At 37.8% G+C, this 26481-nt stretch overlaps 1 protein-coding gene across 7 annotated transcripts in view; it reads right to left on the minus strand.

The window, feature by feature from the left end:
- Positions 1-7949, minus strand: part of LOC121895861 (nucleolar protein 4-like) — a 193890-nt gene extending 185941 nt beyond the window's left edge. For 2 of the 7 annotated variants that reach the window (XM_042409365.1, XM_042409362.1), the window contains exons 1-4: positions 7907-7949; positions 7495-7558; positions 4118-4158; positions 3939-4014 (exon numbers count right to left, since the gene is read on the minus strand). In XM_042409365.1, the coding sequence (XP_042265299.1) occupies positions 3939-4014; positions 4118-4158; positions 7495-7518 (141 nt within the window). In that variant the 5' untranslated portion in view covers positions 7519-7558; positions 7907-7949. Of the gene's footprint in view, positions 1-3938; positions 4015-4117; positions 4159-7494; positions 7562-7899 lie in introns of all 7 variants that reach the window. The other 5 variants (XM_042409366.1, XM_042409363.1, XM_042409364.1 and 2 more) reach the window with 5 other exon arrangements.
- Between the last annotated feature and the right edge of the window lie 18532 nt (positions 7950-26481).

Here is a 26481-nt window from a genome sequence, read left to right on the forward strand (position 1 = left end):
TGTACTTTTACTGTAATACTTTAACTACATCAAGCTCATAATACTTATGTACTTTTACTGCAATACTTTAACTACATCAAGCTCATAATACTTATGTACTTTTACTGCAATACTTTCACTACATCAAGCTCATAATACTTATGTACTTTTACTGCAATACTTTAACTACATCAAGCTCATAATACTTATGTACTTTTACTGCAATACTTTAACTACATCAAGCTCATAATACTTATGTACTTTTACTGTAGTAGGATTGTTCATGCAAGACTTTTAATTGTAATGGAGTAGTTTTACTGTATTGGTACTTTTACTTCGGTAAAGGATCTGAATATTTCTTCCACAGCTGCCTGTAGATGTCAAAAGAGGCGTAAACACAGACTGAAGTGAGAAAACACCACGATATGTGCAGAAAGTTACCTACAATCACATGATCATTCAATAAAAGTTACCTACATTATCTGCTGCTCTTATTATTTATCACATTTTCTACAATACTGATATATCCTCAGTGTCATGGTTTAGTTGATTAAAAGGTTTTTCTTTGGTCATCTGATGCTGGTCAGCTGCTACAATATACAGTCAGTCATAAGAGGATAAGTAAGAACACATCGTGTATAGTGATTAATATTTAGGACATAAATAACCTGTCTGACATGTGTTTGTTTATCAGACTTAATGTCTTTTTGGAGAACTATTGAAAGTCAGTGCTCACATTCACCCATGATTCTCGGATTAGGGACATATTCTACTTTGTTAAACTAAAAATATATATATAAATACTGAAAGAATCTACATTTTTAGGATGATGTGGGGCCCGTTTTTTACACAAGTTGCTCAATTAATTCTCCATGACATATTCTATATTTTAGCTAAGTTGTTTGAACTATTTCTTTTGTCTGTTGCTCCATCACATATTTACCTATAAAAATGTATATTTTCTGTATTTGGCATGTGATTTTTTTTTTTATTTTTATGTTCCCTTTTTGCATTTATTTATTGATTAACACTTTAGAAAATTCAATAATGAAGCTATTTAATGAGATGTTTTATTCCAAAGTGCCATAAAGCAGCAAAAGTTCTTGCCTTTCCAGCCAACGTGGCCCCTGTGCCAGAGTTTTATACTGTATACAGTACATGAAATCATTTTATTAGTGTTGCATCATATCATTTAAAGTGACAGACAACAAATCCAAATAAGAAATCGATCCTCTGCCTGCTTTGACTCCACAAGTATTGGTTTAAACAACGAGAAGTGAGGCTGTTCATGTATTTCTTTTGCTTTTTTTTAAAGGTGAAAACTTTTGTTTTTCTTCCCTTCCTCAGCTCTTATCACTTTGTGTGCATGTTTTTGCAAGAAGTAACCCAACAAGACCTAGTCTAGAATAGACCATCAAATTAAAGCGATTCTTTTTTTGCAGATGATTCCCAGCTGATGTTTCTGAGCCTCCATCCGACACTCAGATGCAACCTTGAAATCAGTGGAGCAAACATAGAGAGAGACACGAACAGGCCAGTAACCCGCTGCAGTAGAAGCAGCTACAATAGCGTGTACACACCAAAATAAGGAAGCTGGCACTCAACCAGTCTGATGAAAACACTCCCCCCCCCCCCAACGCAGCAGCATCCTCCACCAGCCTTAAAGAGGAACAGCACTCTGACAGTTCACATCGTGTTCCCCCCTGCTGCCAGCTCGTTCAGCCTCGTACTTATTTATGGAAAGAAGTTTTTATTCTCGTATGAATTCACAGAGTAGATCCTAGAAAGCATTAGGAGATAAATGGAGTGCTGTCTCTTTGAATGCCGCTTTAAATCAGGTCTTTTTATCGACATTATAATGAGGATTCTCTTTCTGTTTTACACATCTGAAGACATGTTAGTGTGTGTATCTTCAGAAAGTCTGTAGTCATGTTGGTTTTGTGGGTAACATGATGTGAGTGTGAACGCAGCTCAGTCCAAATGTAACTGACTCAACTATGCAGCATATGTATTATAATTACACAACATTTGTAAATAGTTACATCCTGATGTGCTACTTCTACAGGGTCAATATGTAGAACATTTAAGACTCAGTTCATTGTACCCTTATGTTCACTTTTGTGGGTGCCCCCCCCCCCCCCCCCCCCCTATAAATGATGTCCCCCGCCTTTACTTCTCCCCTTTTCTTGTTGTACTTCATAGGAGAGGTAAGCAACGTTGTGCACTTCCTTTGAATTATGGGTGTAAGCTTGTTTATTAGCTTGGACTTCTTGTGCAGTATGCTAACACATTTCTGTGTTATTTAATTTGTGTAGGAGCCTGAGTTAGCATCACAATTTGACTGGAGGATTTTTTTATTTACCTCTGTCGTCAGGTACGTTTTCTGTGTTTTAATGTGTTTACTGCAACATGGCTGCCCTTTTGTTGTTGTACTTCATGGGAGAGGAGCCTGAGTTAGCATCACAATTGACCAAAGACACCTGGTCTGAGCCTCTTCCTTATAACACAACGCTAGAAACCACCGGTTACACAAACAGAAGAGACATTTAGATTAAAAAAATGTCCAACCTAGAGTTTTCTTTACCAATGGAGAAAAGTCTGTGGAGACACATTTAATGTCACAGCATTGTAATTTAAAAGATTAATGTTACTTTAAATGCATCAGATGTTTCATTTATGCAGACTGTTTTCAAATTTTGGGTCGTAAAACATCTTTCTTTTTTTTTTAAACATGACTGATTTCAATTGTGGTAAAACCCAATTTGCATCTAAGGGAATAATAACTTTGCATTATAGGCTGATTACAAACAACATACAGTTTAATGGTTGATTTATGAGGTTTTTATTGCTTCACAACTAACCAGCCATGGAGGAAGCAAAGGAGGTTTCAGTGCACATACACACTGAGAGACATGTAGTATTCATAAGCATTTAGTCCAACAATATTCTTCTTTTATCAGTCTACCTCATTGCAAGGTTTTCGTCCAGTAGTGAGGTTCAGTATAACTTGTCTATCAACTTAATTTTCATTTGTAGTCATATCTGATTCTTTCACCTTTGGTTCAAGCTGCTTGTTTCTCCAAAGTTATTATATATATATATCTGGATTGAAAATAAGTGAGATTATGACGACTGTACTAGTAGTCGTCTTAATCAGGTGATAAGAACAGGCGGCCAGTAAGATCGTTGCTGTTAAACTGTCTTTTTATCTGCAAAGGAGGAATCTCAAAGGCTGAAGTCAGTGTAGAGCGTCCTCTCCGTCCTCTGTATGTAGAGTTTGAGCTGCTCCAAAGACCAAGTTTCTCATGTCATCAAACTGTTAAATGCTCATGATGTGTTAGTCTTCCATATATAAATTGGTGAGTGATGAAGGTGATGACTGCTTCTGTGTTATACTGTCACCTGATGTGCATTATTTTAAGTGAGCTTGCATGGTGGATTTTTAACATATGTTGTTTTTAGTATATGATTTATGCATTTGATGTGTTTTATGGATCTTATGTTTAAGTTTCACCTGGACACAGGACAAATGAACCGATGATAGTTAAGAAAAATTGGATGTTTAGACTGAACATGAACTGAAATGACCTTTTCAAATGAACATTTCTTTGAAGATCGCTGACAAACCTTAAAATAAACTCATAAAATGACAGCAATGACTTAGATATTTTCCACATCTGCATACAGCACATTTGGCAAGTGGACATTCAGACAATCGCAGGCCAACCCGAGCCTGCTAAGTTACAGCCGTCTCATCAGTATGTGATTGATTTTGGGTTTATAGGTTAGTAAAGTTTTCTTGGGAGCAGTAACAGTTGATATGTGTCAATACGTGTGGGAGTAATTGCATGTATTTGCATTTGCTTGTGCATTTACACTGTGTTTATGGTTATAGGTACATATGTGTGTGTGTGTGTGTGTGTGTGTGTGTATTAGTGTGTACATGTGCGTTCAGTAACCTTGATTATGTGCTGACAGACGGGGGAGTAGCTTCTAGTGATCTTCCTCCAGAGAAGAACTGACAGACGCTGGCTGCTGGAAGGATTAAAATAACAACAACAACAACAACAACAACAGTTAATTATTTTACCGGACACATTTCTTACACAAGTACAGAGTTCTGTAGCTTAAGACTCACCTCAGGCTCACACTGATCTTGAACTCTTGAGTTCTTTCTGTCTGTTTAAGACAATAAAACAGACAGAAAGAATTACAATGATTTACTCACCAAAGTAAGACACCATCAGCCCGAGTTCAGACTGAGAAACTGTTGATTGGATGCAGTCTTAACAAAACATTTTTAATCTTCTGAGATTGGTCGTTCTGATCATTGATTGTTGTGTTTATGCTTTTTATGTTTTGGCGTCTCAGTTAAAAACGATAAAACGAGACAGTTCACTGATCATTAAACACTTTCAGTAGACTAATGATATTACACTAGGTGGACACATTCAAAGTTACAGGTTGTCATCTGTCATTTTTATTGGTTGATGAGCTTCCAGAGACGCCAGGAAAGACTGAGACACCTGAGTGGAGAGATGGACACATGAGAGTGGTGTGTTTTTGTTATTGTAAATCGTGATGGACAGAGAAGATTAACACTCAGTCCTGAAGTATTTTAGTTTAGTTTCTGTCTGCATCTATTTATTGACCTGAAAGAACTGAAACCAACACTAAGCTCAGTGCACAGCTGTTGAGACAAGACGAGGCCGACCGTGCAGCGCAGTGAGCATCAGTATTATCTAATTAGTACGAGATGAGCTCCATGCAACAGGTAGTCTGATTTAAAATTGTACTTAAGTCAGAGAGTTCTGTCTTTATGAAAATGGACCCTGGTTTTTCCAAGATGCTACTTTGTTTATTTCTTTTTTTTACATTTTTAATTACAAAATAATAAAAAATACGGAATACAAGCAACACAATTACACAACACAAGGACAGTTCACCAGATGTTACAGACAAAAAGTAAGAAGAAATAAATATAAACAAAGCACAAAAAGTAAGGAAATTTGTGTTTGGTAGATTATTTCTCTATTGTAACAATGCTTCTTGGCAATAAATCTTATACCGTTGGAAAGCCTGTTTATTTCCCTTTTCAATGGTGCCACATTTGTAAGGAACATCCATTTGTGGGATGAGCAGCAGAGCTGAGTATGTGGGTTGCACCCATGAAAAATTTGCCAAATCTTCTCTGCCAATGCCAAACAGCTTATTCTGCCATTGACTCTTGTTTGGTGTTTGGTGGATTGGATGATTGAAGTTTGAAGACATATTGGCAATTTAACAATTTATTAATTTAACTAACAGGAGCCTAAGTAGCATGTGAAAGAACCATACGCAGCCACAACAGCCTGGCAACTCCTCCTCATGCTGGTCACCAGCCTGGTCACACACTGCTGTGGGATGGCATCCCATTCTTCAACCAGCATTTGTGGGTTTGTGGGGTTTATCAGAGACTACCTCCAGAATTTGAGAGTGGACAGGATGGAGAGGCCTGCCAGCAGTCCTGACCTCAACCCCATCGAACACTTGTGGGATCAGCTTGGGCGTGCTGTTCGTGCCAGAGTGACCAACACAACCACGCTGGCTGACTTGCGACAAATGCTGGTTGAAGAGGATTTGGCATATTTTTCATGGGCGCAACCCACATACTCAGCTCTGCTGCTCATCCCACAAATGGATGTTCCTTACAAATGTGGCACCATTGAAAAGGGAAATAAAGAGGCTCTCCAACGGTATAAGATTTATTGCCAAGAAGCATTGTTACAACAAAGAAATAATCTACCAAACACAAATTTCCTTACTTTTTGCGCTATGTTTAATATACTTGCTTAAGATCACTAGTCCTTCTTGACAAGACTTCTCTGTTTCAGGTTCAGGATCTTATTTCATTGTACTGGTTTTATATCTTGAACAGTCAAAACATTTTTTTAACCTAAATGTCTCTTATTTATATAGTCTTTTATAAGTTTTCATGGTCCATCTAAGCCGTTGTCTCTATTAAGCACCTGCAGGACTGAAGCTGCGTGTTCCATCATCATCACTTCTATCAAGTTCTTTAGCCGCTGATTCAAATAAAAATTTTATTTCCTTACTTTCCAGTTCATAAGAAAGATCCTTTTTCACAGAAAGGAAAGTCAATGTTATCAAGTGTTACTGTGAATTTCAATCCATCCACTTTAACTCCCAACACACACACAGACACACACACTTCTGGGCATCGTGATATATTCACTTTTAATACTGAACATAACATTTTTTGGACTCCTCCTCCTAAAAATGTTCTTATTTCTGGTCAGTGCCATAACATAGATCTGACATATTAGGATTCATTTTCAGCTTCTGTTGAGTTATATATATGTTCGATATAAAATCTTCATCTGTATAATTTTATATCTAACACATTTTACTTTCATAGTGTGCCATTGCTCTGGTGGTGAGTGATGTAATTTAACTCTATTCATGCCTCTACAGGAGAGGAGAGATATACGTCTGTAAAGTTAAGATATTGTGCCTTTATTTGTTACAATCTCTTTCAATTATTATCTGTATCTTTATCTGAGGCCAGTATAGTATCTGCAGTATAGATTTCAGTTGTAGATACTGCACAAAACAAAAATCATTAATGTCTAAATTAGCTTTAAGCTCGTTGAATCTCATTATTCTCCCCTGCTTTACAATTTGGCCCAGATTCCAAACATTATGACTTTTCCTCTCCTGATTAATAAGAGTCTTCCCCCGCAGCGGTGAAGAATGGGTTCATTATCGGACACGAAGGCAAAACTAATCCATCGATTGCACATTTCCTTTTAGATGATCTTTGTTATGTCACATGAAAAACTAATAATTGGGTTCTTAATGTTTGTATTGATATTTGAGTAATACCACAAAGAAGAGAGGGTTATTTGTTTTTCATCAACAATTTTCTGTTCTGCTGACCTCACAGTGTTGCTGATAGGTCCAGATCATGATTTATTTACCATTAAAAGCCAAACAGTATGTATATATTTCCACTATCCCTAATCCCCTTTTATTTTTATGCTATGTAAGTTTATTAAGACCAATTCTTGATTTTTTATTCCCCCAAAGAAACATTACAAAAAGCTTTTTTTAATTTCTGTAAAACAATATTCAGGTAATTTAAGTGGAATCAAGGATGTCATAAAAGACAGTCTGGGGGGAAAATGTTCATTTTAATTATCTCTGTTCCGCCCCACAAGGATAAAGGAAGTGCTCCCCCTCTGGTAAGATCTTCTCTAATAGTTTTAATCAATTTATTCAACCATTCAACCATTTATCTTGAATATATTCTCAATGGGGGGAAATGATATTAATACCAAGATATTTCACCTGCTATTTAAAAAGCTACAACTGTGAAGATCTGACATCAGTTAAACACAGGATTCATCGACCTGTGTAGTGTACAATACATACTCAGTAGGTGGACTCTTGTCGGGATCCGGACTAGATAACAATCTAATCTGGACTGGGAACAACATTTAACCATAAACTGACCTGGGCCACTTTTGAGTGACACATCGCTGTCACGTCAGCTCAGCTGTCATCATTCAACTGCCCGCTTCTTGCCACAGTTCAGATCAGATACAAAAACAGAAAGGTTGACAGTAAAAAACTTGCATTTAAAGATGACTGTACTGAGAAATACACGTTCAATTTGCACAAGGGAAGTACAAGACCATACAGACAGAGTGCACAGTAAACTCGGCAGCCACACATTTCTATGTTCTGTATTTCTCTGTTTTGTGTCTTCAGGTTATGCTAACTCATTGTTGCTAACTTTGGAGCTAACCCCCTTTACTTTTCCAGCATTTGGGGAAACAACAGACGTGACCTTTTAGCATTTATTAACTGACACACTGTAGTCTGTACTGTATATTTACTGCCAGACTGACAACTTACTACTAACCTTTTCCTCTTTCCCGCTCGCATCCACCGTCACTTCTCTGCCCCTCGCTCTTTCCCGCTCGCAAACATACTCCTTAACGGAGCCACGCGACCAGTGGTTTCCCAGGCAACGACACAGAGGTTGACTCACGTACCGGAACAGCGCTGCTCAGAGACTCCCAAACGCTATTGATATTAATGAATATCCATTCATTCGGATATCAAATATTAAAACATATAATACTTTTCTCGTTCTCGTTGTGTCATTATGGAGAAACACAGATTCAGTAAACGTTCAGTAAACGTTGAGTACAGTTAGACCCAGCAGTCTCCGTTAGGTTGGGCGAGTTCAAAGCTGTGAAAACAAGGGGGGTGTTTTGAATACACCCCCCTTATTTTCACAGGTAATTTGTTGGTCTGTCCCTCCCGCCGCAGGAAATAATGGATTATTCCTGGAAAGCTATTGATGTAGCACTTTTCTCCTTATGAAAATATCACGGAGATTATTCGACCAATGAGAATTTAGTCGGGCGAGAGCATATCGACCAACTAATCGACCAGTTGACTACGGCCCTACAAACATGCCTGTTTTGAACAAAAATATCCCCAAAACATGGAGGTAAGAACCACAGAACTGAACCAGTTGAAGACGTGATATCAAGACTCCAACAGAATAATTGTAAAATCAAATATTCTCAACAATGAATACAGTGAAAAACTCACTATTGAACTCTTAAGTGTCTCCGATTGGTCATCACATCTTGTTATGCTCAAGTTTAAAGACTTGGTTACACGACAAAGGTGCCTCATCACCCATAAATACAGAAATGTTGTTTATGTTCAGAGTTTTTTACTGAAATATCATTATGAAATGCATCCTTACTGGACCTTTGATGCAGTGAAAATGTAATAACTGGACTAGTGGTGTGCCCGAATACAAATACATTATTCGGCAAAGCACAAATAGTGGGTTTTATATTTATTATATTTGTTTCATACAAATATTTTAAAAATTTGTTTTTGGGGTAAAAAAAAAAAAGTCAAATGAACACTTATTTTAACACTTTAATTTTCTAAAATTAGAGGCATAATAAAAACAAAAACAGGATTTTTAAGCCTCTTTCCACTTTTATTCGCATACAAATATGAATACAAACAATTTTGCTGTCTCAACAAATATAGATACAAATACAAATACTGGGCCCTCTGCACATCTCTAAACTGGACCTCTCAGACTTGTATTTGAGTATTCATGGTATATATGAACTGCACACAGAGAGATGATGGAAACAAAGTCCTAAATACAGTCTGTGTGAAGCGTGATTCTCTAAAATACCTTGACACAAATACATTCTCGGCCATACTTAATTCTGACACTTAAGCCACAAAGAGGCCAACCGGAGACAAGAAAAGCTGCTCGTGTGAAAAATAAGAAACAACCACATTGTATCAGTGACAAAACTTTCAGTTCTGTTAATCTCCTCTTATCAGCGTGAATATCACAGTGAGCGTCTCAGCTCAGAGCGATTCTCACTAACAGCTCTGAACTGCAGCCACAGATATCACCATTTAAAAAAAAAAAAGTACAAGCTCCTTTATATTTGACTGATATTGAATAGAAAGAAAGTAGAAATCTAGTTAGAAGATGTCTTTTAGGATATATATGTAATTAGTTTGAATATATAAATATAAAAGAAATAGGTCTGTTTTTATTACATTATGCAAATGATTCTCTAGATCTTTCCTTTGTCTGAGAAAGCTACTGATGTATTTTTTAAAATATTTTTAGCTTGAATCTTGATTTTTAAATAAAACGGTTTGCTGCCTGCAGTTTATGTGAGAAAGAATTATTAAAGAGCTGAGATCAGAGACATTCAGCTTTCAAAAAAAAGCAAAAATATGGGACTCATTTGGCAATAATCTCCATTTTCTCCGTGCTAACAGCAGCTGCTCTCAAATTTTGGTAAATCAGGTGCATCATAGAATATAGACAAAGAAAAATATCTTATATATCTTGTCTGAGACTGGGCCCAGTCTGTGTGTGTGTCTGTACATGCTTTTAAGGTGGATTGGGATTCTTTGTTCTTAGCTAGTTCCATCTTTTATGGGTGTGTTTATGTGTTCACAGTTATAGAGGCGGCTTTACTGTCCATAAGGGCTGTTATAGAGACTCCTTGGAGAACATGTGGTGTCAACAAACTCTCACATATGAGTACACACACACACACACACACACACACACACACACACAGATACACACACATATACACACACACACACACGCACACACACACACAGCTAAAACACCACACCGCATTATGTACCTGCTGGTCTCCAGAGAAGTGCTACAGAAAGACAAAGAGAACAACAGACTGCAGAAAAACAGTAAACTGCAGACCCGTCATGGTGAAAAATATACAGAGGGGCTGGACACAATAACACGAACACCTGCGTAATATAATGCAACGATCGTGGAGTTGAATCCACATCCGTCTCTGACACGGTCTCAAGAAAAGCTTCAACTCAACACAAGATCCAAGGAGAAAGACATCACACAGTCCTGTTCGACTGACAGCAGCGAGGCCCCACCTGTCACAGTCTTTAGCTGCCGGTTGCCCCATGAGGGTCCCTGCTCCCCCAGCTCAGCCTTCATCATCTACTGCCAGCTGGTCTGCCTCGTTTCATTTTCAGAGAAGCTATAAGGCTTAAAACTGCACTTTTTTTTATACTGGGATCTCAAGATAAAACTTTTTTTAATGTAAATTTGTCTGTCACATTAAAAACTGTGAGAAACATTTGTACTGTAACGGGAGAAGACAGGAGAATGTACGCACGTCCAAACCAAAGAAAGTGAGCTGAAAGTGAGCAAATGTCAAAAAAACAAACAGATAAACGTGTCGCACACGGCAGGACTCCAATGTTCACTTATAATTTATGGCACTCTTCATCAGACTTCACTGTAATGGGACCCAAAACTGCAATAAGCAAGTTCACCCCAAAGGACATTATGGTCTTCACTTCAGTCTTTCCACTCTGTGACATTTGATAATTAAATATATATTTTTTATTATTTATTTTTACTTTTATTTGTAACCAGGAATGAATTTATTGATCAGGTATTTAATTTACTGAGATATTGAGGCGAGAACCTCTAAAAGACAAACAACTAAATTCTAATTTTTACATAAAAGAGTTTCGAAAAAAGAAAGGTCCTGGATATGTGGATATGTCAATTTTCAACATGGTGAATTTTTGAAGTGTCCAGTTTAAAAGAGAACATTTGAAGTTCAGGGTAAACTTTTTATGGACAATTTTTTTTGTTTTAATTTTGAGCAGCTCCTCAAATATGTTTTTGCTATATAATGGTAACTATCATACAGAAATATGCAAGCTATGAGAGTCACTTTATAATTTCTAAGAATTTTTTTTAGAAAAAACATCTACTGTCTCATCCAGAATTAAGATTTTTGTCTGAAATACATTTTTACAATTATATTTCAATTTCAGCATCCATTCTTTCTCTATAAGTTTGTCTACAGATATTTTCAAAGATCATATTCAGAGAAATATAGAACTTGGGTGTTTTTTTTACAGTATGTGTTTTTCAGTCCAAACTGGGCCGTTATATTTGTGTCTTATCTGAAGGCCCCTGGCTTTCCCCGTAGGAATAAGACGATGGAGAGAAAAAAAAGAGAAACTCAACCAAGAGGATGAAAATAACCTTCCACCATGGGAAGTGAAAGTGTGTTTCAAAACAGCCTCGTCTCTCCTCCCGCTCTGCTTTCCCCCGTTGTGCTCTCTGTGTTGTTGTCCGGGAGGCCAACGTTCACCCATCAAGTGCAGGTGGTGGGAAATTACACTCAATACAACTTTTTATGAAATTGACCATTTTTGGAAAACTGCTGTTAAAAGTTCAACTGAAATCCCATTTTTGCAGTCAAAATAATGTCGACATGTTTTTTAAATGTATCATTAATAGTATTTTTTTATTACTAGAAGGCATTTTAAAAAAGATAAACATATCCAGCTACAGGTCATGGGCAGACTGTGTTTTGTTAGCAGTGATATTGTAGAGTAAAAACCACACCAGCATCAAAGCAGATTGAAGTGACATTTGCAGGTATGTTTACTGCTATCTAGCCTGCTAACTGATGTTAGCAATGCAATGATTGTTTGGTGGCTCGTTCAACAAGCTGCTGGACAAGACGTGTGTTTATGATTCTAAGTAAGATAAGAAGGAGACTTTAGCAGAAAGCTAACGTGGGTTGTTGTTCAGAGTCTGTAGTGCTTGTGTTGTGTAGCAGGATGCAATCAGGCTCAGTGTGACCGTCTGCTCTTTCTATGATAAAACGACACGTTACTGTGCAAGATTTTATTGGCTGTATGGAAACAAGGTGTAAATCTACATAGACTGAGGACTAACTGTAGTGTATTCCCACAAATGAACACAAAATAAGGGGGCGCCATCAATCAAAAAATATTAAATATAAAATTCTCCCTTTTGGTCTCTGTTTTTTTTTCTCAAAGAAGAACACAGGACAAGGGATTTACAGGGCAAATATGTTGCTGCAGCAGATATAAAAAAATGCAAATTAATTTCAGTGGGACTTTAGAGGAGTTTAGAGATTTAGAAATAAAAAAGATTAAAAAAAAAAAAGACTGGCACAGCTAAACAGCAGGGTGTCCTGTAATAGAAAGCTTACAAATGTGTGTGTCCAAAACTAGTTTTTAAAGCAACAAACTGAACCTGATCACTTATTTATTTTGCTCAATTTAAGGGTTCCCTCTGGTGTGTGGTTCCTGTTTTGTTGCCTTGTGCACGTGCACAAAAACACACACGCAGTGATGCGATACACAGTCCTACCAATCATTTCACTGATCAACTGGTGGCTGTAATGCAACAAGAAAAAAACAGCAACGCACCAACAAATGCAGAGAAGAGGACGACTGAAAGCCAGAAAACATGGATGTAAACGATGCAAGATTCAAAATATAATGCAATGCAAATGTTTTATGAGGCAGGAAGTGGATTCAACACAGATCACGAGGATACACACAATGAGTTCTGGTGAGAAACATTCAATGTAAACTTTTGTTTGTTTACAAGAAAACACAACATGACACCTTTAATTATATTATTATATATTATATTAATTGATAACAGCACTTCTGTCCTTTAAAGGCCGCTTATGTAACAAATAGACTGTTTAAACATATTGACAAATATAATTTATTTATTTATACAAAACATATTTTGAAGCAAACTTTATTTTGCTGTGTATACCACCAAAGTAATATTTTCTGAAGACCAAACATTTTAAATTCAACAGTGTAATATATGGCAAATATGGAAATACAGCTATTTATAATACATGACAAGAAGTGATCATTCATGACATATATTTGGCAATCCAGTGTATTCAACCCAAGTAAAGTAAGTAATATTTCCAACAGTAAATTCCATATATAGCAGCAAAGTTTGGACACACTTTCTCATTCAAGGGAATGGGAAGGTGTGTATATTATAGGTGTGTATACTGTATATTACACAATGCATGTGATTCAATAGATCTCCATGTAGGAAAATGTATTTCTATTTAATAAAGGTGGATTCACTATAAAGCATTTTATAGGGTTTAAACTCAGCTGCTCGTGTCTCCTCTGTCATCTCACACTGCAGGTTTTCTTCTGTGTCTTTTGTTATTTAATTTCAACATCCATCAATGTTTTTGCTTCAACCTGTCTGTGTGATACTGAATCATTCTGTTTAAACATGGGTAAATTCCTGGGAAGTTACTGTTGGGTTACGCCTTCTGTTCATCCAGTTTTGATCCATTCAAGGCGGGTTTCACAGCCATGTCCGAGGCCGTCCAGGGTTGGGCCTCTTGGATTTCCTTCTCTGTGAAACTGTCCTGTTCTTCTTTTTCTTCCTCCTTCTCTTTTTCTGTTTGACATGCACAACATAAAGGGTGTCGAAATCTCCACTGACGGTTTGCTGAGGCCCTGCACAGGGCGGGGAACCGTCCCAAACCAGGATGAAGCTGCGGCATGGCATGAAAACTTACACTTGTCTTGTTCTGTCAGCCTTCAAGTGGCATCAACGGAGCAGCTGCAGAGATCAGAGTCATGCTCGAGGACTTTTCCACAACAGTGACGAGCTTTCTTCACACTCCGTCAAGTCAAAATCAAGATTTGGGATACCAGCAATCCTCTGTCTCCTTTCAGCCCCCACTAAGCCCTTTACCTACTACTACTACTACTACTACCAAGACTACGACTACGACTACTATGTACACATACACAATGGAATCTGGGATATTAACAAGATGCAGCAAAAGATAACGATGGACAAATTGTATTGATCTTGTTATTGTATAATCTTGTTTAAAAAGTGACCCTAAATGACCCTAAAAGATAACTTAAAAACTGTTTGCTCAAGTGTTTCCTGTGTGCAATATGACACATGTTTCCACCATCATTTCACCTGGCAATATTGTTTTTGATTAAATGTTTAATCAATACAATGTCATCATCTTCCCAGAGACCCAGCTGACGTCTTTAAATTGCTTGATTTGTCCGACCAAAAGTCCAAAAAGATGATTTATCATATAAAAATGAGAAAATGAGCAAATTCTCACATTTGAGAAGTTTGGGATCTGCAGATTTTGGAATTTTTGCTTTATAAATGATTAAATGATTCATTCATTCATTCATTCATTTACAAAATGGTTGGCAATTACTTTACTCTTGATCGACCAATCAATTAATCAGCTCATAGTTTCAGTCCTATTCATCCCTATATCCACAATAAATAAATAATGCACAGATCATTTGGCCTCTCATGAGTTTTGTGGGTATTACATGTTTGTTATTTTCTATTATGGGTGATCCAGAAAGCAAAGAGCCAAAACATGATGTTACTTCAGATAGTTTGCTGTAACATAAATGATGCTACATGTCTGACTGTGCCGGAAGATGGTTGACAAGTGAATGAATTTTTGACTAATGAGTCCTAATGGTCTCTGCAGACATGGAGAGACGACTGTTTGGGGACCTTGGGTGACTTTTCTAGCAGTGTCTGTTATTGCAATTAAAGGAATAGTTCAACATTTTGGGAGGAGTTAGATGAGAAGACCAAGGTGCAGCTGGCATAGTGTTTGTGCAACAGCCATGTATGGTTGAGTGCAGTACTGAGTGTACTTGTGCAACTTTTTTTTCTTTTTTTAGTGGTTTATGCTCTATGTCTGTACCTTAAAATACGACGCTACACTTGGTTGGTTACACTTGTGGTTTTATGGGGAGTTGCGTGACTATTTCTTGGCCGGGCAGGAAGTAGTTCCAGCACGCAACCTCCTGTAAAACCAACACTTGTCGTTTTTCACTTCAGTTTTTTTTTTTGCAGATTAAAGAAACAAGTTATAAAGTGTGAATTAGTGAGCTTGAGCTTGTGTTGCTGGTATGCAGATTTTGTTACCTTTGGACTGTTTGCCCCTGCTACTGGTCTTTTTGCTAAGCTAAGAGCACGTTGGCTTCACCTTCATATTTAGTGGACAATGTAAGTGATGGGGGACAAAATCCACAGTCCTCCTTCTGTGCAAAAATGTATTTAAAAGTTTATCTGAAGCTAATATGAAGCTTCAGCATCCAAATGAGTCAAATCAAGTAGATATCTTTCAACATTACAGTCTTTTTAGTGTCAAAGTCCCTCTTTTTGTTATTATACTTCCACCTGCAGCTCAACTGGGAAACACTGTCCGAGGAAACACAAAGAGGGAATTTGATGCTAAAGAGACTGTAAATGTGTCAGATATCCACTTGATATGACTAACTCAGACTGCTGAAGCTGAATATAAGCTTCACATCAACTTTTAAATGACTGTGTGGACACACTGTGGATTTTATCCTCCATCACTTCCATTGAAAACACATTTGAAGGATCTTTTAATATCCAGTATGAACAGGAGGAATGATTACAGCGAGGAAAACCTCTTTCACTGTTCATATGGACACCTGACTGCTGGTTTAAGACACACTTGAAAAATTGTGAACCTGTTCTTTAAGACTCTCCTAAGAGATGTGTATTTTTGGGGGACAAAATGTCCAGGCCAGAAACCCAGACTGCAAAGTCTTGATGACCTTTGTTAGTAATCTAGCTCAGGAACAGTCAGAAATAGTTGTGTTGTCCTTTGCTTCTTATAATGATAAAGAGATGACAGTGGTGGAGGGTGAGGAGCCCAGCCTCTCTCAGTCCTGCTGCCTTTCCTGCTGCAACTGTGGAAAAAAAAAGCTCCTCAGTCTGACCCAGCAACGGCCGAACAACACCCACCGCCACACACACACTCACACACACGCCTCCAGACACACACACACACACACACACACACACAGAGCCATACAACCATGCCTAAATGAACATTCACCATGCACACAAATGCATATGTGCTCACCATCATGCACATAAACATATGCATGCATGAGTTAACACATGTACAACACGGCTGGGTATGAAGGAGGATATGCGCATATTATATGTAAATGCTCCCGGTACACACACAAAATACGCAAACAAGGACTGAAAAGACAAATCCGCTAAACCCACCTTAACACACATAGATGGACACAAGGACACACACACACACACACACACACACACACACACACACACACACACACAGGGCCCTGGCTGCCTCGCCTGCTCGGCTGGCTGGATCTCTCAGTTGCCATGGTGCCAGTCAGCTGGAGGGAGTGTGAGTGGGCGTCGAGGACGAGGTCTGCTGCTGACTCCTGGCTGACACACACACACACACACACACACACACATACACACACACACACAAATACACAAAGTACAAAACACACAAAAGCACACACATGCAGATATGCAATCAAATATAGAAACTGATCAAGGCACACACACACACACACACACACACACACACACAGTGGCATTATAATGTATGCAGAATAAACATGGATGTAGAAGCACGCATGCAAATACATGTGGTCTGCCACATACAGGAATACACACCTAACATACAGTACATACACTTGCACACACACACACACACACACACTCCTTCAGATTCACTGCTGACAAATATAACAGAAAGTCATTCACCTTTTAACATTTGTCTCAAGTGCAGTTGTCTTGTTCCCTAATTAGTCAAGTATAAATGACACATGGCCAGTTTTTACATAATTATATAATTAAACTTAGTACTTCATTGCATAAACATAGTTTGCAGTCTGGACTTTCCTGCATATCACAAGGCCATGAAATGCTGAAATGCAAGTAGGGCTGCAACTAACTATTATTTTCAATATTGATTAATCTGCAGATTATTTACTTGTACACTCGATAAAGTGTCAGAAAATAATCATTCACAGTTTCCTGCAGCCCAAGTCAACATCTTCAAACTGCTTTTTTTGTCCAACCAACAGTCTGAAATCCAAAGATACTCAATTTAATATCAGATGACTAAGAAAACCAACAAATATTCACATTTGAGAAGCTAGAACCAGTTAACTGTGGTTTTAGTTTTTAAAAAAATACATTAAATTAAATTGCAAGATTTTGCAAAAAGTTAATTTTCTGTTGATAAACTAATATATTTATTGACTAATCGTTTCCGCTTTAAAAAAACAGCCAGTGTTATTGCTTGACACAGTTAAATTCATCATTATAACAAGTGTCATTTTTAAAAAAAGCACATATTTCATGTGATGTATTTGATTAGACATTAAATCATCTGTCACTCATGAATCCTGTTTCATGATGAGAAAAAGCTTCGAGCAGCAAATTGTTTCACGGTTTTCATTCACTGTTTTTATCAGTCATTTTATATGAGTCACAGTCACAATAGAACATTACTCACCAACCAGCTCATTCATCACCACAAGCAAATAACTCTGTCTAATTAAAACTATTTCGATTATATTTTACCATTATAAAAAAAATAAAATAACACCGTCTGCAATCACATGCTGAAAAAAAATGTAATGTTATTACAGTCTGAATTAAGGATTAGACATTGAATGCTGTGTGAGCGGTTGAGTAAATTAGTTTGAAGGCTCTGTCAATGTGTGTGTGCGTGTGTGTGTGTGTGTGTGCGCGCGCGTGCGTGTGTGTGTGTGTGTGTTTGTGTTTTAGGAAGCCTTGTGCTGACTTGAAATCAGGTTTAAGTTCAGACACGTCCAAGCACAAGCATACAAATAGTCCAACATTCAATATACTCAATAGTCTTGATTATATTATGTTTAATATACTTAATTCAGTTTAGCAAAGTGAACTTTACCTCTGTACTGTTGTTTGTGTATAAAACAGTGTTATTGTGTTAATGTTAATGTTAATGTGTGCATCATTTTTGTCACTCTAATCAAAACTGTTAAATCGGCCTTGTGGTTCCTAAAGTAGAACGTGAGGCAGAACCTTCAGCTATCAGGCTCCTCTCCTGTAAAACCATCTTCCAGTTTGGATCTGGGACACAGACACCCTCTCTACGTTTAGCAGCAGGCTTAAAACTTTCCTTTTTGATAAAGGTTATAGTTATAGAACCAGCTCAGGTTCGCCTTGGATCAGCCTCTAGTTATGCTGCTATAGGCCTAGACTGCTGGGGGACTTCCCATGATGCACTGAACTCCTATCTCCTCTTCCTCCTCCTCCTCCTCCTCCATCTGTATGCATTCATGTACCATTAACGCATGTTACTAACTTGGCATCTTTTGTGCTTTCTCATCTCGCAGGTTTCCGTGGATCGTGGTTGCGGACAGCCTGCTGCCTGCTTGACTCCCACTGCTACTATTATTATGAGTCATATTTTTATTATTATTACAGTTGTTATTGTTATTGTTGCTGTGCATCTCTGTCTCTCTCAACCCAATCAGTCGAGGCAGATGGCCGCCCACGAAGAGCCTGGTTCTGCAGGGTCGAGCACGATCTAGACCTGATCTGTGTGAAAAGTGTGATTTGCTGCTATATAAATAAAATTTACTTAACCTGATTGACTTATTATCTTCTCAGCGATGCTATTTCAGTCACATCAAGATTTTAACTATTTATTGTAACAGAATGTGGTTCTGCTCATGTGATGCTCTGGAACAGATCTAAGCCTGACACAGACTGGCCTTGAGTTCACAAACTCCCCCCGGCAGAGACTGAGATATGTAACGTTATATGAAAATTAAAAAAGAAATATTAACAATTCACAACCGAGTGAATGTTAATACAGGAGGAGGTCGGGGAGGTGGAGGGAGTTCATCTCTGAAGCAGGCAGCAATGTAGCAGCGGGGGCAGAAGTCAGCGTTGTTGTAGGCAGACTGAACGAGCGCCAAAGGTTCATATAGACGACCTCCTGATAGACGTACATGACTGGAGGTTGTATGGAGAATATGATTATAACTGACTGCCATACTTGCCTAAACTCCCACAAGGTTTAATTACTTAGTCTATGAGAGTGTATGAAAGCTTGTTTTGTCCGACTAACACTCGAAAATCCAAATATTTTCAACTTACAATAATATAAAATAGAAAAGAAAAGCACAAAATCCTCACATTTGAGAAGCTGGAACCGGAGAATATTTGTGTCATGAAGGTGGGTGAGTGGAGCAGGTGGACCCAAATGCAGAGACAGCAGGAAGGCAAGATCCGATGCAGAAATATTTAATGAAAATGCAAAAGTCACAGGAACATACCAGAAACGCAGGAGACACAGACACAGGAACACTAACAAGGAACATGGAATAAACGTAGGTCGAAAGCAGGTCGAAAGCAGGTCGAAAGCAGGACAAAAGCAGACGACTCGACGAAGACCGAACTGAAAACTAGACTATAAATACACAGGGAGTGATTGCTAATGAAACACAGGTGAGGGAAACGAGACACAGGTAATCAAACACAGGAAGTAAAGGTGACAAGACTCAAGGAGAAAATATTTCAAAATAAAACAGGAACTAAAGTAAACAGACAACAGGTGACACAACACACGGGCAGACTGGGGGCAGATAAACCGGAATAAGACACTAGGAGCAGGGCTGGGCTAACAAGGGTGATGGAGGGCAGGTGAGAGGAGGTCCACATGAACACAGGAGGAAACACACAAGGGAAACAGAGAAAAAACCAAAACCAGGCAACGTAAATGCAACACACAAAGAGTCAAAAAACCACAGAAAAAGTCCCGGTAGGACGTGACAATTTGGTCACTTGAAAAATCTGCCAATCAACTGATCCATTAATCAACTAATTCTTTCAGCTCTAGAACGATGCAAGAAAAAGTGACGGATATTATCTTTAATTTGATGCTGTGTTAAAGCTTTTCAGTGTTACTGAATGCCATCATACCAATACAATGTTCAGTGGTAGATTTTAACACTATCAATTTAGGGCTGCGGGGATTATTTTCATTATTGATTAATCTGGCAATGATTTTTCTTAATAAATCAGTTAGTCCAATAATCGATTGGGACTACGTTGGAGATAAGTGTTTTCACTTTAACATGTTATCCCTTGGATTTGTTTTTGTGTCTGTAATCCATAAATAAATCATATCATATCATATAGTCTATAAAATGTTGTAATATTCTGCAGCCCAAGATGATGTCTTCAAATATGTTGTTTTGTCTAACAGCCCAAAACCCCAAAATATTCAATTTACAATAATGAAAAACAGAGAAAAGCAGCAAATTTTTGCATGTGAGAAGCTGAACTTGCTTAAAAAAAATGGCTAAAATGATTAAATGATTATCAAAATAGTTGCAGATTGATTAAACGACTAATTGTTGCAGCTCTAGTATCAGTTCCTCCAACATGGTGGCGTATCCGTCATGACCACTGTTTGTAAGTACTATCCGTATTTAACTTGGATCGTGTTTATCTCTCGCTATCTTTCCTCCTCAGTTCACTGTTTTCTGTCTTTTATGTGTCTCTTTCTTCTCTACATGAAATCGTCCTCAGCTTTTCCTCAGAGAATAGACGAACCACAGCCCATCTGCTTATGTTCAGATGAGGCCTATAGATGTGGGAATGAGTTGTTTCTTTATGTGGTCCACACTTAGTTTACCTGTACAGAACACATACATCTTTTAGATTTTCTATAAAACCTCTCAAATAAAATTATAAATAAATAAATAAAACCTCAAATCTGTAGAAAGGAGTCGGCCTGCGAGCGATGAAAAGGAGAAATGTTTTCTGTATTTTTCACATCATACTTTGGGTTTCCTCACATACATGAAGGTGTAAACATACGATCCGCTCTCAAAAATGAACAGCTTTCAAATACAGATCTGATCTATTTTTCGAATGTATGTACCATGACTTAAAAATCCATGATTAAGTCATCTTCTCCCTTTCGTCTGCATCTTTTTTTCATGACTGAAGGTGTAGTGAAGTGGAAGAATCAATAAGAGCTTTCAGTTGGATTCATCTGGTTTTCTGGACAGGTTCACTGAATGTATATATATATATAAATATGCCAAAAAGAAAATAAATACACTTTTACTTCATTTGTCCTCATTTTGAAAGTTAATTATCATCTTATCATAAACAGCCTGCACAGAAAAGACTGAGACTGTAGCTGTGTCTCAAATCACATACTTCTGTTAGTACATTATGTATTACTGGCGTAGTGCGCAAATTTCTACAGGACAGTGTTGTCTCAAATCAAACACAGCCGTTGTGCACTTACTGGAAATGACGATCGCAAATTAGCATTAGCTAGCATTAGCATTCACGTTATCGTTTGCACTACCAAATCATTACAGACTGCTAAATTAACCCAAAAAAACATACTGATGGCTTATATCCGACGACAGTTTAGTGGTGCTTAGTGCTAAAAACACATGTATAACTTATATGTACCATCCGGGTTCTCACAGTGCACTGCATTTTTTTCCATACTTCTCAGTGTGAACGCACTTATGCGCTCAAAATGTTAAGTGTAAGTACAGAAGTATGCGATTTGAGACACAGCATGTGACTTTTGGGTTTTGGTTATATGAAGGTTTATTAAAGGCTTAATTGGATCATTAGTAGAGTTTGGCACCAATCAGATTGCACAGATTAAACATTAGAAGCAAAGCATCATGTGCTTGGAGAATCCAGCTACTATAACATTTACATTTCTCAACCGATTTATGATCAACGTGTTTTAAAAAAAAACTTTTTTCTACTCAACATAGATCATAAACCCTTAAATATAAAAATGACTCACTGAAATCAGTTGAGAAATGTAAACATTATAGTGCTTTATATCCAGAAAAAACACAGCTCTCCCATTTACTCGTATTTGTTTACAGGCCTGTCTTGCCTGTTCCAATATTGGTGACACTGATGTACAATCCAAAGGCCATTCGACGTCTATGTACATATATATATCTATGAGGTGGACGGGGGAAATGTGATATCGTGTAAATACGGGGATAACGGAGCATATTTTCAGACAGTCTCTCCTGGAAGACATTAGTATTACTGCACTCTGTTATTCACATAAAAAGTAACAGAAATAATTGTGTCATCAGCGAAAAAGGAGAGAGAGAGAAATTCAAACTCCGCTTCCTGTCTCACCTTCACACAGCTGCCAATCACCACATCTGTTTCAGAAAGTAACAGAAATGACCTGACACAACCTCCTCCCTTAATCCACCATCACAAAGGTGTGGGTTGAGGGCAGGTTTTGACGCTACATTATGATGACGCCAGATTCAAATTTCTTACCAGATGACCGTGAGTTTTCTTGTTGAAGCCCTTTGCATCCACCTGCTCCAACACAGCGATCCAAGTCAAATGAATGAGAGGGCTGCCATTCTTGCACTTGTTAAATTAACAACCCTGATGATCTGCATTTCGTTCTCTTTGGCAGCACCTACGGCGATAAGCTCAGGTGTGTTTTTGGACCTCGCTCACAGAGATCCGAACGGCGTTGTCTGTGTGACATCAGCATGCCGCTTCACACACAAGTGAGTTGAAGAGCGAGTCTGCAGCTCTGCGTACCCTCTCTAGCGGACCAACCACTGCTGGATGATGGAAAACACGTCACTAACTTGGAGCCCACCGACACCCAGTTCATTAATACTCATAATACTGTAAATGCAAGAGCTTTCATCAGTAGGTTATAGGCTCAGTCACCGCTGTGTTACCTCATTCGGTGATAGCAGACATTTATTTAAACAAAAATCTGCAAGATTATTGCTTTAACGCAGCGTAGCATACAACTGTTTGTGGCCTTATCAAAGAAGAGACGCATGTAGCACAGACTGGAAGTCACTGGTTTTACAGTAGGTGAAACAGGTTTTACTCCATAAGCACAGCAGGACTGTAGAAAACACATACACACATATTTAACTGCTCCAGAACTAATAACATGGACATCTCCGACTAACACACACACACACACACTAACATACACCATGAATTAATGCTTTCTTTGTCAGCTACACACGCAAACCCTCACACACACACACACACACACACAGTCGTGCAGTAATGAGCTGCTGTATGTAAAGCATGTTTATTCATCCTGTGGAGGCTGTTTTGTGTCCACATATGCATCTTACTCTTGAAAGGCCTGCTGTCATACATACATGCCTGCATATGCGTCTATATTTAACCAAAACACACGCACACACACGCACACACTTACAGTATATCACACTTACACGAACATTTAACTCCTAAATCACCTGTTAGAGTGAGTTTTCTTCAGTGTTCAAGAGTAAAAACTGAATTAAATCCGCTACGATTCTGTCATAATCAAGTGCACAAACACTTCTAACAAAAACCATACCTTCACACACAGACTCCCCATCCACACGCTCCCTCCCACACACACACCGCCGTATGTAAAGCGTGTTTATTCACCCTATGGAAACTGCTTTGCGTTCATGAATGCAGCCTGCTGGTGAAGCGTGACATGAAACGATTCTCTGCCTGCTGTCAATGCAACATACTGTACACGCAGCAGACCTACAAACATCGAGAGAGAATTAACATGTCGGTAAAAGGATGAATTCGTTTCATTTTTTCCACAGTCTTGGTCTTGTTTTTATAGATTTTTGTCATTCTTTTCAGTTATTTTTCTCACCAATTAGCTGAAATCCGTGCACGTCGCAACAGCTTTAAGTCCATGAGGGTGAAGTAAGATAAAATAAATTCCTAGTTTAACCAGATTATGTAGATTTGGATTTGGCAATTAAGTGAACCAAAATGTTGATTAAATAACACGCACTTACAACTGTAGTATGAAAGTATGAACCATGATGTGGCTCCACAAAATCTAACAGATGTTTAAAATGGAGAGTTTGAGGATTATTGTTAACGTTCATCTGTGTTTTACTCAAAAATAAGTGGTTTAGATAATGTTCCTGACCTTGATGGATTTGTTTGTAGTGTGTATTAATCACTTTCTCAGACGTCTACACCTGGAGAGTGACATGACGGTCAAACTAACAAAAATAAAACCAAACTTTCCTCATATTCTCTTCTTCCTGCTCTCCCTCATCTCCCTCTACTAGAAACAAACGCTTTTGTTTGCTTCTTACCATCATCGTTTATTATTCTGCCTGCACACATTTCATGTGAGTAAGGTTCCCCTACAACCAGATTATGATACCAGTACCCTTAAAGTGATACCAATACCAAGAGAGAAGAATTTTTTTCTAGATCTGGGTACAACAAGGACTGAATGCAGGTATCGTCTGACTGGAGAAGTTCTGATACTACTTGGTACTGGTAAACCCAGTCTTACCTACAACACATTAATTCTCCAGTATCTGTTCCAGTAACAGCTGCTGCTGTGCATTATAAACTATAATAGTCATAAATGTTATTTCTTTTTCCTTTTATTCTCTTAAAAAACATGTTCCAGTGTTGAACCTGTGAGGTGCACATTTTACAGAAAAATGTACTTTTTAGAAATAATGAAATAAATGTTTACTATTAGATTTAAAAAAATATATGAATGTACTTAATTTGGGTTGAGAAGGTTTCACAAACTAATAGAGTCTCTTCAGATGGAGTGAAACCTAAAAAAAACACAAAAACAGATTGGAGGTACGTGTGTTTAATCTGATTATATCTTTATAGAACTTTCACCACCTTCTCAAAACTTAAATCTTCAGTTTAGATGCATGTTTTTCTTAATGATAATCCTGATATATCCAATCTTTTGCTCCAGCAGTGACGCAGTTTCCCTCCAAGCATCATCATAATTCATATATATATACAGGATGCAAACTCTATCTGCTTTATCTCAAATTCATTTTTGGCATTTGCAAATTACTTAAAGAACAGGTTCACAATTTTTCCAGTGTGTGTTAAACCAGCAGTCAGGTGTCCATATGAACAGTGAAAGAAGTTTTCCTCGCTGTAATCATTCCTCCTGTTCATACTGGATATTAAAAGATCCTTCAAATGTGTTTTCAATGGAAGTGATGGAGGATAAAATCCACAGTGTGTCCACACAGTCATTTAAAAGTTGATGTGAAGCTTCTATTCAGCTTCAGCAGTCTGAGTTAGTCATATCAAGTGGATATCTGACATATTTACAGTCTTTTTAGCATCAAATTCCCTCTTTGTGTTTCCTCGGACAGTGTTTCCCTGTTGAGCTGCAGGTGGAAGTATAGTAACAAAAAGAGGGACTTTGGCACTAAAAAGACTGTAACGTTGAAAGATATCTACTTGATTTGACTCATTTGGACGCTGAAGCTTCATATTAGCTTCAGATAAACTTTTAAATACATTTTTGCACAGAAGGAGGACACTTACTTCCATTGTAAGGTCATTATGAAGGGATCTTCTAATGGTAGGTATGAACAGGAGCAAGAGATTACAGCAAGAAAAACATGTCTCTCATGAAGAAACATGTAAATGTTATCAAACAGAATATAAACCGTCAACAAATCCTCTTAAATAAGACAGAAAAGGTGTAGAGCTTATTATACCAACCCTTCTACGTTCATCAAGACATCGTTCTTTCGTTCTATTCTTCACTTCATACTTATTGGAAGTGAAGTAGAGCAGCTAAATAAATCAATAAACAACTAGAAATACTATTTCACTAAACAATGTAATGTCCATAAACACAAAAGTACCATGTTAGACCATAATCTTGTTAGACCAAAAGTTTGTTCCATACATTCACCCCTTTCAAATATGGTCTTAAACCTGAATTTTAAGTGTATTAACCTCTAAAAATCAACAGTTAAACCTTTATAATTCTCATTTTTATTTCTTTTGTGTCATTTTTCAGTTATTCTTTGTTCCTGTGTCCCTGCTGCTGTTTTTTTGGGGGGATGTTCTCTTGTTAATCAACAGCAGCCTCTAGTGGTACAAAACATGATGTTGCTCACATAAAGAAAACTTCAGCCTCCTTTAATCTCAGTGTGTCCTTCATTTATTTCAGTGTGATTCTCTCTGATTTAGTTCAAATCATGTGTGAAGTATTTCTTTAGTTCTCAGCTCTTCTCAGCTCTGAGCGCTCTAAGTAGAGAAGAAGGATGGCCTGCTTGAATGAACAATGATTTGCCCTATATTTAATGACATCATTGTTTAATAATCCCTCTTCTGTTTGGCTCCTGCGGACGGGGAGCTCGCAGGTGTTTACATTC

Source organism: Thunnus maccoyii, chromosome 4, assembly GCF_910596095.1.
Source record: "Thunnus maccoyii chromosome 4, fThuMac1.1, whole genome shotgun sequence".
In the NCBI taxonomy this organism is placed as follows: domain Eukaryota; kingdom Metazoa; phylum Chordata; class Actinopteri; order Scombriformes; family Scombridae; genus Thunnus; species Thunnus maccoyii.